The sequence below is a fragment of the Aedes aegypti genome, chromosome 2, assembly GCF_002204515.2.
Source record: "Aedes aegypti strain LVP_AGWG chromosome 2, AaegL5.0 Primary Assembly, whole genome shotgun sequence".
Taxonomy (NCBI): domain Eukaryota; kingdom Metazoa; phylum Arthropoda; class Insecta; order Diptera; family Culicidae; genus Aedes; species Aedes aegypti.
Genome location: NC_035108.1, coordinates 164,548,451 through 164,563,999, shown reverse-complemented (window position 1 = coordinate 164,563,999; position 15,549 = coordinate 164,548,451). Strand labels below are relative to the sequence as shown.

General features: G+C 37.2%; 1 protein-coding gene across 6 annotated transcripts in view; it reads left to right on the top strand.

Moving 5' to 3' along the window:
• The window catches only part of LOC5572532 (protein I'm not dead yet), a 60,128-nt gene extending 56,846 nt beyond the window's left edge, over positions 1–3,282 (top strand). For all 6 annotated transcript variants that reach the window (XM_021843011.1, XM_021843010.1, XM_001654003.2 and 3 more), the window contains exons 8-9: positions 1,783–2,063; positions 2,130–3,282. In XM_021843011.1, coding sequence (XP_021698703.1) covers positions 1,783–2,063; positions 2,130–2,405 — 557 coding nt within the window. In that variant the 3' untranslated portion in view covers positions 2,406–3,282. The remainder of the gene's footprint in view (positions 1–1,782; positions 2,064–2,129) is intronic.
• The last annotated feature ends 12,267 nt before the right edge of the window (positions 3,283–15,549 follow it).

The window sequence follows — 15,549 nt, the reverse complement described above, 5'->3', positions numbered from 1 at the left end:
AACCTTTCGTAATGTCACGGATTTCGAAATTAAAGATATGGATTCTTGAAGAATTTAAGATATTAATGTTGAAGAATGTTGGTTATCATACCTTAGAGAAAAGAACCCATAGTGACCATGCAAACATAAAATGATTGTTATTTTCCATGGAATTCTTCAGTCAGAGTGAACCAAATCACTGAACGTTGTTCTTTGGTTTAGTCAGAGTGGACCAAGTGCACTTAGTCCATCAAAAAATCTTTCTCTTATAGGTTTGGATTATATTATTCCATGATTATCACTTCACATTATACTGTTTTGTTTCTTTACCATTACCCGGAATGCAATTTACCGGAAGTCCATTTACCGGAATGTACCATTACCCGGAAAACCCATTTACCGGAATGCACCATTACCCGGAATACCAAATCTTCCATTTTCGACGTCCTTCATCAGTACATTTGTATACAATTTTTATTCTCTTTCATTGATGCTCAGCACAAATTATGTCACGCTAACCATTCTCGACTCCCTCGGTTTCCATAAACACTTCTTCAAAATATGATGTTCTTCTTGCCGGCGTTACGACTCAACTGGGACAAAACCTGCTTCTCAGCTGTACTAGGAGCAGTTGTGCTACTTTTACCCGAATGTCGGTTCCCCGAACGCCAGTTCTCCGAATGCCATTTCCCCGAATGACCCGTTTCCCCGAAAAGTGTAGCCATTCAAAAAGGTGCTATAATAGTTTTCAGTGGCAGGATGGTGAATAATAAAGAGTGAAGCAATCAGAAGAAGGAGGTATTTATTCATTAAGACTATACACATGTTGCCAAAAATGCTGAGGACGGTAAAACTCGAAAGAACCGTTAATCAAATAAAGAATGCATATCAGATGACCAGTACATTCACCCCCCAGCAATGCATAAAGTTATGTCAAATATAAGAGCCAAAAACTTTTCGGGGAAATGAGCTACTCGGGGAAACGGGATATTCGGGGAACTGGTATTCTGGGAACTGGCGTTCGGGAGAAACGACATTCGGGGAAAAGTAGCACATCCTCTAGGAGTATTTCTACAGTTAATAGCTGAGAGCCTTTTTTTAATTCGTTCATTGTTTGACAAGTATGTAAGTACACCCGATTCTGGTTTTGCACGGGGAATGCGTACCGTGCAAAAAAAGTTTTCAGTTCTAAATTTCAAAAACCGTGCAAAAAAAGTAACACTATTTCTCGAAGTTTCATGCAAAAATAAGGTTTTGGCGAAAAAAATGTATTGAAACTTTTTTTGCACGGCCGTGTAAAAAAAATCCGTGCAAAAACAGAATCGGGTGTACTCTAGCTCCGAAACGTCGTCAAATTTGGGGTTTGGTCCATCAGACCGAAATGCCTACAAAAACTATAAGAAAATGTTAAATTGGAGTCAGATTTATAATAATAAATTGAGTAAAAGTTCATTCTAAAGGAAGTTATGGTAATTTTTGCGGGACTTGACCCAGTAATCCACAGGCATAACTCCGAGCTCTTATGAAACTATTATCGCATTACGCGATGATAATTTCCTTGGAAATTGTTTCGAGTTTGAATAAAAATACAAACGGGTTTTGAAAGTTCGTAATACGATGATGGTTCTTTTCTAATTACGATGTTTACCCACCGTCCCTCATATTTGTTTTATAGAAAATCCATTTGAATCTAATGGCATTTGACATATCTCTAACCCTCCACCCTCATTGATCTTTACGAGACAACCTCATAGAAGACTACAGAAAGTGAGAAATTAAATATGTACCTTTGTTTTTCTCCAGGTCGTCTACCCGATGAAGCCACCCCAGGACTGATCACCTGGAAGTACATCAACCAGAAGGTACCATGGAGTCTCATTTTCCTTCTCGGAGGTGGTTTCGCTCTTGCCGAAGGCGGAAAAGTCTCTGGAATGTCTGCCCTGTTGGGTCAATCGTTGTCCGGCCTCAAAACATTACCCCCTTTGTTGTTGCTGTTTGTTGTGTGCCTTACTGCTCAAACGTTGACTGAGTTCACGTCCAACGTAGCCATCTGTAATATTATGTTGCCCGTATTGGCTGAAATGGTAAGGATTGAAAAATCAATACCTCGAAAGCTGTAATACTATTCAATATTCAATTTCTGTCCACAGGCAATCGCCATTGAAATCCACCCTCTGTATCTTATGCTCCCGGCGGCGTTGTCGTGCAGTTTCGCCTTCCACATGCCGGTAGGAACGCCACCGAATGCCATTGTGGCCGGTGTAGGAAACATTGCCATCAAGGATATGGCCGTTGCCGGAATCGGACCAACGATATTCACCCTCGTGGTGGTTTGGGCCAGTTTCCCAACGTGGGGAGCCATCGTGTATCCGGAGCTTGCAACCTTCCCCGATTGGGCTCGACCATCGAATGTCACAGTGAACTGAGGAGTGCGAAAAGTAAACGTACATATGATTTAGGTTTTTTTTAATAAAGTTAGGGATCACAATTAGAAAGAAAAAATGAAAAATTGGAGTGCAATGCATGAAACAAAAGAAACACAACTGAGTTGGAACCAAAAAGCGTGCCAAAAAGTCAATTGTAGAAACGTACCTTAGGAAATGTACGTGGAAAGTTGGAATAATTTATTGAGAAGAACCTCTTCGAACAAAAAGGCAGATTCAAAATTATCGCCTCGAGGACTAAGTTTAGAGTACTTATCATTAGATGTATGTAGCTTAGCAAAATATCTGTGACATAGGAAGCTATTAATCTAAATGATATCAAAATGAGACAATCAGAGTAAATAAAATTAAACACCACTCGATTGGCCATCAGAAATGCATTCAAATTATATTGAAATACATCTGACTATGGATTGAAAGTAGTTCCCACCACGGAACCATAGGCATCTATTAGCATTTTAAGCTTACATTCACCAAGTGGCCTTGGACAAATTTAACGAGTCGATCTTTACCATGAGCTGGATGAAAAGATTTTTGATATTTTTCTACTCCATGTTTTTGTAACCTTCGTGACTTAAACTAGATAACAATAGTCTAAAAAAACAGTCTTCCGTTCAAACAAAAAAGTACTCAATTTATTTTGTTTTACGTTTTCATAGTTTGATTTAACATGTGACACATCATTGTGTCTGCATTATGCAACAGTTGAAGAAATCAGAACAAACTTTGTGAATAGCACGTATTGTTGACCAATGATTACTTAAAACAGAACATACATAATAAATAAAATTAGTTGTGATTGTTGAGAAAACTTTAAGTTGTAACAATTCTTAGTGAATGAAAAATTAAAAAGAAAAAAAATATATACACTGTAGAGTTTATTCATCCGAAATCCATGGGAAATGCGGTCGTGTAGATCACACCCTTAATTCAACTTACGTATTGGATGTGTAGGCCCTTAACGATGCATTTTTGCGTAATGATAAATCTACACATGATCAATCTCTATCGAGATCAATTATTATAATTGTTATAATACATTTATTATTAAAAAACATGATCAGCGTATACCAATGTGTATCTTGTAGCCCGTGAATCTTATCAAGTATACTTTGTTGGGTGCAGGAATTATCTAAATCAATAGTTTCATCACGGGCTGCAAACATTGGGTAGCCATTAAGGTGAAGATGAATCGAAGCCAAACCTCAAATTTTCAAGAGCACGAATCTGGAGAACCGAACACCCGTTTGTGCTGAAAACCTAATCGATTGGTCACCACCAGCTCGTGACCAATCGATTACGTTTTCAGCTTAAACGGATGTTCGGTTCTCCAGATTCGTGCTCTTGAAAATTTGAGGTTTGGCTTCGATTCATCTTCACCTTAACATCGGGTGTTTTGCTTCTTTCAAGACGTTTATCCTACAGCAGCGATAGGCGTGAGTTTCACTAGCTTCGCTGACGGTGACTTGCTTTGCTTTGCTACTGCAGCGTGAATCTCAGAACGTTTCCCAACTCTGATTGCAGTGAATGATGCTTATACAAACCGATACCAAACTATTTTTTCCCCTAAACGGCTTTCGCATTGTGCAATAAGATTTTAACAAATCTTGATCGTTTATTGGAATGAAATTATTACTTATCGTTGCCTACATTCGTCGTATCCATTGTCATATCTATCGTAATCAGTTTTGATTCGTCTCACAACTTCAACGTTACAATAAAATGTTTAATTTGATTATTTAGTTCTTTGGGCATCTCCATTCCTTCAGCATGATGTGTATTCCCCTTAAAAATCAGTGACTCCATCAAAATACAGCCCAAACATATAAGCATAACATGACGGCTCATAGTTTAGCAAAAACAGTTACAGCCAAAGGAATCGTTTTCTACGGCGAACATCATACACATATTGATGCGAACAGGTTTTTTTCCCAGTCCGGACGGATGGAAAACTTACGTTCTCAATTATATGCTATCATTCAGGGAAATTCTTGAAACTTCGTAAATTTTACAAATTTTACTGCGGCCTCCTTAGCCGAGTGGCTAGAGGCTGCGGCTACAAAGCAAACCCATGCTGAAGGTGTCTGGCTTCAACTCCTGGTCGGTCCAGGATCTTTTCGTAATGGAAATTTCCTTGACTTCCCTGGGCATAGAGTATAATCGTACCTGCCACACGCTATACGAATGCTAAAATGGCAACTTTGGCAAAGGAAACTCTCAGTTGATAACTGTGTAAGTGCTGTAAGCTGAGCAGCAGGCTCTGTCCCAGTGAGGACGTAATGCCAAGAAGAAGAAGAAGACTGCGTGTAATTGAAATTGATCCTTCATTGAAGATGTACAAAGGTTTTCCACAGCGTTAATAAGTGCCTAGTAAAGTAAGTCACACAGGGGGCGTAAATCGTAGTGTTTCTCAGTCGATTGCTAATAAGATTTCGCTCGGTACGTCTTCGTCCTTGCGATTTCGGTGCAAACGTGTATCCCCTTCGAACTGAAGTTAAATATCGAAATACAGTAGTTTATTGCATTGTTGGTGGACGAACATAACAGGTTTCACAAAATAACACTTGGAAAATGAATCTACATTACAGGCAAGTTCGATTTTCCGCCCTAGTGGAACATTGCTAGTTAAACACGACGAATAATAGCGCTTGCGACGAAGTAGATTGAAACCCTATCGGAAGTCTTCATCTTGCTCTCTGATCAACCATCTTGGATTGAAAAATGACGTCAGACATAGATTTCGGACTTCTACTCTTCGAAACCATTACGAAAATACCCATACTTCTTAGGATCCCATGTGTTCTCACAAGCCGGAAATCGCCATCTCGCTCTGTGGTCCATCAACTAGGATTATAAAATTATGTCAAACATCTATTTCCATCCATTTTGTTTTCCATCATTTACTGCTTCGCGCCGTAAAATGGGTTAACCAATGTGCGAAGTTTGACTTTTAAACAACTACGTCGTGTCGCTACTTGCTTTGCTATATTGCGCACCAGGAAAGGGCTGTCAAAGGATTGTCTTACCCACAAATCAATAAAAAAAACAAATCATCAGAAAGCTTGGAACATAAATTAAATGATTTATTATCTGATCAATATACATACAAACTCATACATACATACATACAAACGGCTTACTTGTTCTTATGGTATTACCATGCCTAGTAATAGTAATTTACGCAGCAATTTGCATAATGATGATTTTAATAGCACCAGTCGTACAGTGCTGTAAAAATAGAGTTCTGCAACGAGTTGCGTAAACCATTTTTTTGTTTTTGCAATTTCGTAGAAGACCACTTAAGGGTATACGTAGTCATATTGGGATGCATTTGCCATTATTTTGCATTTTTTTAAATAGTTGCGTGATGGAAAAGTGTTGCGTAACATTCATTACGCAACTGATTTCAATTATGTTATGACTTTTTTTTGCAATTTCTATTCATAATAGGCTGTTTTTCATAACGCCAATCTGCCATGAAACGGCCTAAAAATTTGCACTGAATAATGCAGAGTGGTAATAGTCATTACCAAATCAGTTGCGCTATGACTATTACGCAATGCTCTTCCATTACACAACTGTTTTGAGTGGCGTAATGAGTCATTACCGAACTTTTTTCAGAAAATTGCAAAATGATGGTGCATGCATCCAGAGGGCCTTCCTTAGACGTGGGTTAGTGTCCGCGGCTACAAAGCAAAGCCATGCTGAAGGTGTCTGGAAAATTTGTTTGACTTCCCTGGGCATATAGTATCATCGTACCTTCTACACGATATACGAATGCGAAAATAGCAGCTTTGGCGCTCAGTTAATAACTGTGGAAGTGCTCATGCCACTAAGCTGAGAAGCAGGCTCTGTCCCAGAGCAATTCTTGCTGAAACCAGGCCGCCATCGGCACCCATCGATAGAATTCCAATTTTATGTCACTGATCGCTAGTTTTCGATAAAACTTAAGGGTGGTCCTTTCTGTTTTCTCAATTTGGTGGACCCCTCGTACGCCAGCTAGCTGAACAGTTTGCGAAAAAGCCCATTTTTTGATAAATCTTGGGTATTTCTTCACGTGATATGTCTCATATTTCGCTTGGAATACATAGCAAACATAGTGGCATCGTATAGAGAAAGGATATAGCTTTCATTTAAGCTTGAAAAATTTTTGGCAGCCATTTTGAATATGGCCGCCATTTTGAATTTAGTTAGAAAAATCGTTTTCTCACCATTAGCGCACCGCTCGTTTTGAATTCTGAGATCACCATTAGAAAACTGAAGAAAAATTGCGTAAGTGGGCTACAGAAACTAGGTGAGCAATGGTATTTATCCTATCAAATGAACGATTTTCTAAATCATGTTATACGGTTTTGACGTATATGGCGAGTACAATCAATACAAACATCATTTTTTGTACAACAAAGAAACAAGTTTTCAACCTTTTTTGTTTTATTCGAGCCGAGTAAAAAATAAGAATATTATTTTGAGTGAAAAAATCTGGCGGCCATCTTGGATTTTGGCACCATCTTGATTTTAAGTAGAAGAATTAATTTACACCTTGATATTTATGATTTTCTTAGCCATAAAGTATCGTTATTAGTACCGCCAAACATGCATGTGAAAAATAGCGAAATTGAAAGATGAGAAGCAGGTTTTGTTCTAATGTGGACGTAACGCCGAAATGCAGGTGTATCATTTCGAGGTTGAAAAATCTGGCGGCCATCTTGGATTTCGACGCCATCTTGGTTTTTAGCAGTTGAATGATTTTTTACCATCTCAGTGCTCATCATGATAAATTATGAGGCCTCCATTAAAAAAACAATCAGATTCTATCTTTCTTATCTTATCTCAGCTGTTCAACTGATTGTTCATTTCTATCAATGGTTTTAGACCAAATAAGTGAAAGAAATAATGCTATTTTTCAACTCCTAGATATGCAGAAGAATTATTCAGCGCAAATAAGCGTAAAAATTTTATTTGATAATTTGTTTTTGAAGTTAGTTAAGCTGAGGGGCTGGCTCTGTTCCAGTAGGGACATAATGTAATGAAAAAGAAGAACAAGAAGAAGATAAAGTCTAACGGTAGAATTGAAGTCAACATGTTGAGTGCTATCAAGGTGAAAACTCATTCTACTACTTAAAACCAAGATGGCGTCAAAATCCAAGATGACCGCCAGATTTTACACTCAAAATAATACTCCTATTCTTCATCTGTCTCAAATAATACACCAACGATTGAAAACTTGTTTCTTTGTTTTACACAAAATGATGTTTGCACCGATTGCACTCGCCATATACGTCAAAATAGTAGAACATGATTTAGAAAATCGTTCATATCATAGGGTAAATACCTTTGCTCACCTAGTTTTCGTAGCCTATCTTACGCAATTTTTCCTCAGCTTTCTGATGGTGATCTCAGAATTCAAAACGAGCGGTGCGCTAATGGCGAAAATACGATTTTTCTAACAAAATTCAAGATGGCGGCCAAATTCAAAATGGCAGCGTGCGCATCGCGAACATTGTGGAACACGTGTCGCGGTTGCGCGAGAACTTTCTCGATGTACTCAATATGAGTATAAATACACGGAGGAAAACGCTTGCGGATCAGTTTTAATTTGATGAACTCCTTTAGAAATTTCCGAAGTAATGGCTGAACATTTGGGCAAATAGCTGAATAAATTTTTGATGAAATTCTTAGAGAAAATCATAAAAAATCGTATACCGTAATATCACAAGGAATTCTCCAATAAGTTTAAGATCTTAGATAAATATCTGCTCTGGTGCTATGAAGAATCAAACTCTTATCTCCTGGCTTCTGTCAGGCTAATCAGGCGTTTTGTTTTCTTGGATCCTGACCAACTTTTCGGCCTCTTTTTGATTCCTTTAAGGCCTGTTTTTGTTTTTTTTTTTCTGGTAAGAGGTCTTCAATTTCAATTTTTTAAGACACTCTCAGGGCTAATAGCCCTGTATAGACGATTTCTAAGTCTTGTGGTAACGACAGGCATGAAAATGAGGGAGTTAGAGCCAAAGGGATGTCTGTGACAAAACCCCTTATTTTTTCTTCTATACAGTTATATACTGCCCATAACTGCATATTTGTAACATTCGACAAAAGTAGGCATTGAGTAAATAGAATACCAAGTATGAATTTCATGGCAGTATGAGACGAAACCAAAATTTCTAAAAATTAACGAAAATTCAAAAGTGCTTATTTGAGGCTGAAATTTTGTACAACTTATATTGCATACTGGATAAACAGTCAGAAAATAATTTAAATAGAAATTTTATCGCTACTTCATTACGGGAGTCATCTATAATCTCATTGTGCCTTTTATGCGATTACAATTACCAATGTGACAAAACAACTTGGTATTTTTTTCGGATTTTTTAGAACAAACTCACAGATTTCAGTAAGTTGATCTAAAGTATTTGTCAGTTGATGACTCTTCCTGGTATTAACTACAAATTGTCAAAAATGTCGAATGTGACAAATACGCAGTTAGGGGCTGTCCATTAATTACGTAAGGAATTATGGGGGGAGGGGGGGTTTGAGATTTCTTACGCGCCATACAATTTACTTTGGATTTTCATACAAAAAATCTTATCATGGGGGGAGGGGGGTTGAAAAATCCCGAAAATTGTCTTATGTAATTAATGGACGCCCCCTTATGGGCAGTTTACTGCCGTGAATCGCAAGTCAGTCCCATCTGTAAAAAGTGGGAATTGAGAAAATGGGCTATGAAGTTTCCAAACTCGTTTTACATAGAGTAAAGTGGGACAAAAGTTCGAGTGGGACAAGAGTTTCTTTTTAAGATTCCCAGCTCAATTCAAAACAAATCTTATAAATGGCATGGTGGTTCGAATGCTATTCAAGTAAGAGACTTTCAATCAAAATATCATAAAAATCGATTGAGATTTGGAAAAGTTATGGCTATTTGTTGTTTTTCGACGTGAATATTGTAATTTTTGGTCAAACTTTCGTTCCATGGAATCAATTGAAGATAAAATCTTTTTCAATATTTAATGTAAGGGCGTTTCTAAGCCGATCATAAGGTTGCTTTGAGGTGTATTAATTTTTGCATAAATGCTTGAAAACAATTTTTGGCCCATAGTGGGGCAAAAGTTCGAATCAGCGGGACAAAAGTTCGACCCATGTATAAAATCACGGAAAAATTTGCAAATTGCCTTAAATCCACATATTATCTTCAAGTTTAGTTAAATTTGTCTGATCGTGTGAAAATTTTCACAAACATTTTACATTTCCACTTAGTTTTGTGAAAAACTGCTATATTTGAGTATATTACAATTAACCCGGTTTTGGGCAATTTTTTGACGAAAATTTAGTGTGTATTTTTCGTCAAACTTAAGTTTACGGCTGGTGTAAAGTATGCCTGTCATAAAAGGATCGATATTTTGTGTTTAGCCAGCGAACTTTTTCCCCAGTTCGAATCTAGGAACTCTTGCCCCACCGGTGGGGCAAAAGTTCGAATAAGACAATCAATTTTGAAACTGTTATAACTAAAAATGGGTAAATATTATGACACAAGTTTGTTCAGCAAAATTATAGCCAATATGTTGAAGGTTCACTGTATGGTATTTGTTTAGTTTTAACTGCTATTGTTTCCTGGAAACTTTGATTATACCACTAAGGTCGAACTTTTGCCCCACCTTACTCTACAAATATTCAAAATATTCCAGCGGGTTGGAACATGTTCAAATCCTAATGACACTTTCACAATTTGCTTTTAACTACAATATCTTTCCGAGAAAATTATGGAGATGATCAAAACACGATTCTTTTTTGTATTACACGGTGCGGAAATCTGTTGTGGTTACATTTCATTATGAGACAATTCGACTTGTTGTTTTTCCATTTTTTTTCTGGACAAATCATATTAACTCATTAATGCAGGTGAATGAGCATTGGAAGATATGTTCAAAACTGAACTCAACTCAATTTTGACAAAAATGCTGATTGCGATTCACAGCAGTATAGAAATAATAAAAACAAAACAGTCTTCTGAGAATTATGTTTTATTTTTTCTGTTGAGTGGAAAAATCACCTGATAATATTGTTTGAATATTTTTTTCGCTTAAAAACAGTAGAATTTCCTCAATACAAAACTGACCGAAATGTCACTTACATCCCTTTTGCGTTTTAAAACTCTCAAATATAGTAACTTTCAATTTCCAGTCTAGGATCAATTTTTTTTTTTCGTTTCACAATGAACATGCTACAGTGAAACCTCCATGAGTCGATATTGAAGGGACCATCGACTCATGGAAATATCGAGTCATGGAACAACAATCCTTTGGAAACCTGTTTCAAGGGACCATTATAGTAACCATGAGATGTTGTTTCCAGTATGGTTCCGTGAGTCGATATCGAGTCATGGAACATCGACTCATGGAGGTATCACTGTATTTGCCAACGTTTGTGCTATCTTGGTCCTACTTGGTTTCAAACGTCGACGTGCATCTGAACTGACGTTCTACGCATATTTGTCCCGCGGTCTACAAGGTTTACATAGAACATGGGGCAAATAGGCGTAAAAGGGCAGTGAAGTGTGAACATCACATTCATTTACTATCTACTAGTATTGAGCTAGAGCTTGATTGGCCGCCCGTGGTTGCTACTCCAGTATCGCCAGATCAGCTGCACTTACACAAGGAACCAACCGAATGACTGCTTGGGACTAACAGGCATCCTCAGTGTATAAGTGCTGGTGATCTTATATTTTTAGGCAACAATGGCACCTGCCACGTCAGAATGCTGACCAATGAGGGGAAGGGGGAGGAATTGAATTGCATTGAACTGGCTCTCACGTAGACCGTATATTCCACTGCATCTACGCCAGTTCATGCGGAAGTGTATGGATTGGGAGAAAGGCATGGCAGAGAGGTTTGCTTTTGTGGTTAGCAGACTGCCTATGTATCAGGTGTAAGAAAGGCGTGCGCGTGGAAGTAGGAAGCGTTAGGGAAACGGTTTCTTATCCGTCTCTGTCCGTTTGCTATGAACGAATAGTTTGAGTGTGATATATTTAGAATGGAAGATAGAAGCAAGTGAGAGATATACAACTACAAAGTACGAGGAAAGGGGCGGGCCTGGGATTGAACCCATGACCTTCTGCTTATGAAGCAGATGCGGTAGCTATCAGATCACCAACCCCGTCATTCATTTACTATCTACTAGTATTCTGTATTATGTTAAAACTTAGTTGATCTACCATAATTATAATTCAATAATCTATTACTTTTCATTTGTCGTACACTTCAAATTAATTTGAATCAGGTATTCATTTAGTCTTTGCGGAAAAGGAGCGATTGCTTTCAGAAAAGCTTCACAATCGGTCAAATAACAACTTTCAGAAATAGCTCTATGAGCCAGCCTCAAGGATCATGCCTCAGTCCATAACTTAACCTTCCAGCCGTCGCGCGGTTGGCACCGTCAGAACCGAGGTTTTTTCACCAGTATTGTACAACATAAAACAGCGCGACGACTGAAGTGTTAATAGTTTAATGGTTCCAGATATTGACTACAGTTCGAATGGAAGAACTATGCAACTTGCAGATGATGCTAGCACACTTTTTACGGCATGCTAGATTTTGTTCTATGATCTTATGTGCCATACAATTTTAGGCAACTGCAAGGAACATGGAAGTCTTTATTTCGTCTTCGAACATTCTCACTAGCGCTGTCTGGTGGCAAAATTTTAAATCAATCAGCCTAAACAATGCAATGGTAATCCTAAACTCACTGAACAACTTTGCCTATGACGCCATCCTTTTAAATGATCATGATCCTGAAATATTCGCAGTACAGAAGTTTTATGCTCATTAGCGTTGCCTGGTGGCAAAATCTCGACCACAAAATCTGGGCCGGAGGTTCACCAATTTTATTAAAATTTTCACCAGAGGTAGAGCTCGTGAATATATGACCAAAAGTAATATTCAAAAAATCATAGGAATACTCTAGATCAATTTTCATGATTTTCCTATATACAGTCGACTCTTCACAACTCGATATTCTATAACTCGGTATACTCTATAACTCGATGGATTTTTCGGTCCCTTCAAATCCCCATACATCGTGCTCTCCATAAGTCGATATTTCTATAACTCGATATCTCCATTAGTCGATGAAATTTCTCTCCATAACTCGATATCCATTTTAAAATCCTTCTTATACGGGGAAACTTGGACTAATTCTTGTTTGGAAGTAGTGAATAAATACTTGCAAGTTGTAATAAATGTTTAAAAACATTAAAATAAAAAAAAATATTGTAAGTAAAAATATGGTATTTTTCGAACATTTTGCAAAAAAATTTCAAATAATTGTTTGTAAAACAATATCAACAAAATATTATTGCTTTCTTACAGAAGTAATCATATATGTATTGAAAATACAGACATTTGTTTCTTCGATTTTGGGATTTTTTGCGTTGGTATATTCTATAACTCGATAATTCTATAAGTCGATGGTCCCTTGAATATCGAGTTATGGTGAGCCGACTGTATCTCAAATGTTTGAAATTCATATCTCCTGAACTGTGCATTGTAGAACAAAAGTCTTTTTGTGAAATCAGCAATCTATTAAAAATATAAAAAGAAAAACATTTTACCAAGGAGAAAATTGTCGGAAAAATAGCGGAAAAACTATCGTCGGTATCATGGAAAAATTACGAAAAAATATGTTTTGTTTCATCAATGCATATACTAACTTTTGTCCATAGGCGTCAAAATGATATTTTTTACCGTGTTGGGGAACCGATTTACTTCCTCGCCTTCGATAGCCTTGTTCCGTTGGAGGCTCTCCAACACTCGATGGATGGTAGGGTTTCAGGGGTGAGGGCTTCCACTACAAACTCCCTTGCTGTAGTATTCCGGGTGTTTCGGGATCCAATTAGGCACAATTAACACACGCGACATTTATAAAAACACATTTACTAGACACTACATTTATTACACATTACACGGTACATTAACTTTCGGCTTATATTCTAACATTCGATCTTAATCCTAACACATAATAACAAATTAAAATTCCCGCGCGCAGCCTCCTCACACGATAGGTGGGTTGTTGGATTACTTATAACACTACCTATCCTAAATGGTCATCATCCAACCTCGATCGATGCGATGATATTTCTTCGGGTCCACTGAGAGTCGGATCGTTCCTTAACGCTCTCTTATCACCGGTTGCGATATTCACCACTGCAGTAGCCTTACGGGTAGCCTCAGCAATATACATGGAGCCATCATGTTGCGATCGCTCCGCTCTTGGCTCCTCTCAGCAATGGTCACGGCGACCACTGATTGCCTGACCAACACAGCACAATGGATCTCGTTGCATCCTTGCTCGCAATGTAGGTCACATTTGTGCATTGCTATATGGGTCGGTTGGGTTTGCGATATGGGTGATATCGGTTGGGTTTGGTGTCAATACCAGACATACCGTTAAGGAGTTAGAACCCGCACGTTTCCCATAGGATGTGTTCTATTGTGGGCCTCATAACCGTGCGCCTCATAACGGCGAAAGTAAATTACACGCATTGTAAGCGTAACGCAGCCAACCATCCTTCCCTTTACAATCAGAAGAAGCTTTACGTCAATCGTAGCACTATTCATTGACCTGTTGGTTGTTTTGTATGTCGTTTTGTTTTGTATTCGTATCCTTTACTACCCGGATAGAGGTGAATAACAAAATAATGGTAAAATAAAAACCAATTTTGCAATCATATCTAGTTTAACCATTATTATGTTACTAATATATGACATTAAATATCTCATCAATAGCAAAACATACTATGATAACAAAATTTGTCATTGATATGTTCAACTTGAAATTCATGTAATAACTAATCAATAACAAAATATACTAGCAAGGTAATGCAAAAATACTAAAAACATTAAATATCTAAAGAATTACAAACATCGCCATCATAGTAAAATATGTCATTATTTTGATATTTGAAAACTTTATTTAAATAATTCATGAGAACAAACCAATATCAAACTTTGCTATAATAGCTCATTTTACTTTTTGTATCATATTCATTAAAGATTCAAAAAGCAAAAGTTTTTTAGCCTGAAAGCTAAAAGTTCATTTTTTAATCATGCTATATTTAGATATCAAAGTCAAAGAACTAAAATTACCTTCTTATTTTGATCTACTCGTGAATAGCTTATTAAGTTATTATTTTGTTATCAATATCAACATAATAACATATTTTGTTATATACGGTTGCCTATATTTTTGCTATTATTTTGTTATTACAATGCCAAAATATGTTATGATTTAGTTTTTATGCCATACAAACTCAGTTTTTATTTTTGATATTTTATCTCTTATTTCAAACAAACAAAGAACAAATTTTGCTATTCAAATATTCTATTTTAACGGTAAATTTTGCTATTCCTTTGCATTTCTCCTCTACTCGGGTACTGAGACTAACAGTATTGAAAACGATGCTAACATTACATAATATTGGTAATGATATAGGTAATAGGTACTGACCCTCAAGTATCAAGTAGTTGGAACGATGGCTGCTGTGGAATATTCCACTGACAGTCAGCTCGCAGCATGTATATAATTTTATATAGTTGGCGCCAACCCAACAGCATGCCAAACTATATTGAGAAGCGAACGCGCGTTATAAATAATTATTACATGTTTTGTCTTTCCGTAGTGTGCGCTCTTATAGGGAAGATGTCATCTTTCTCAATGGACAGGCTCCTGAGATATCTGAAAAACAGAAGTAAAAACTTCATGCGCACCTGCGCCAACTAGCGGTAAAATTCCGAATTCAATGAGGTTTTATCAGATAGCGCTCCACCTTTAGAACAATTTACTGAAGACCTCAAGATTTAAAATTACAGTTAACTCTCCCTTACTCGATATTCTGTATCTCGATATTTCTCCTAACTCGATGGAATGCGCGGTCCCTTCAATCTAGCAAACTTTGATCCCTCTGTAAGTCGATACCTCTCTAACTCGATGTTCCCTAACACGATGCGATCTGTTTCAGTTTCCTATGCAAGTTAACCTCTTTAACTCGATATTTCCATGAAAATTTTCAAATATACTCCAAATGTTAATAAATTTTATAAATTTGAAAATAACGATTATAGTAATAGTAAAATGA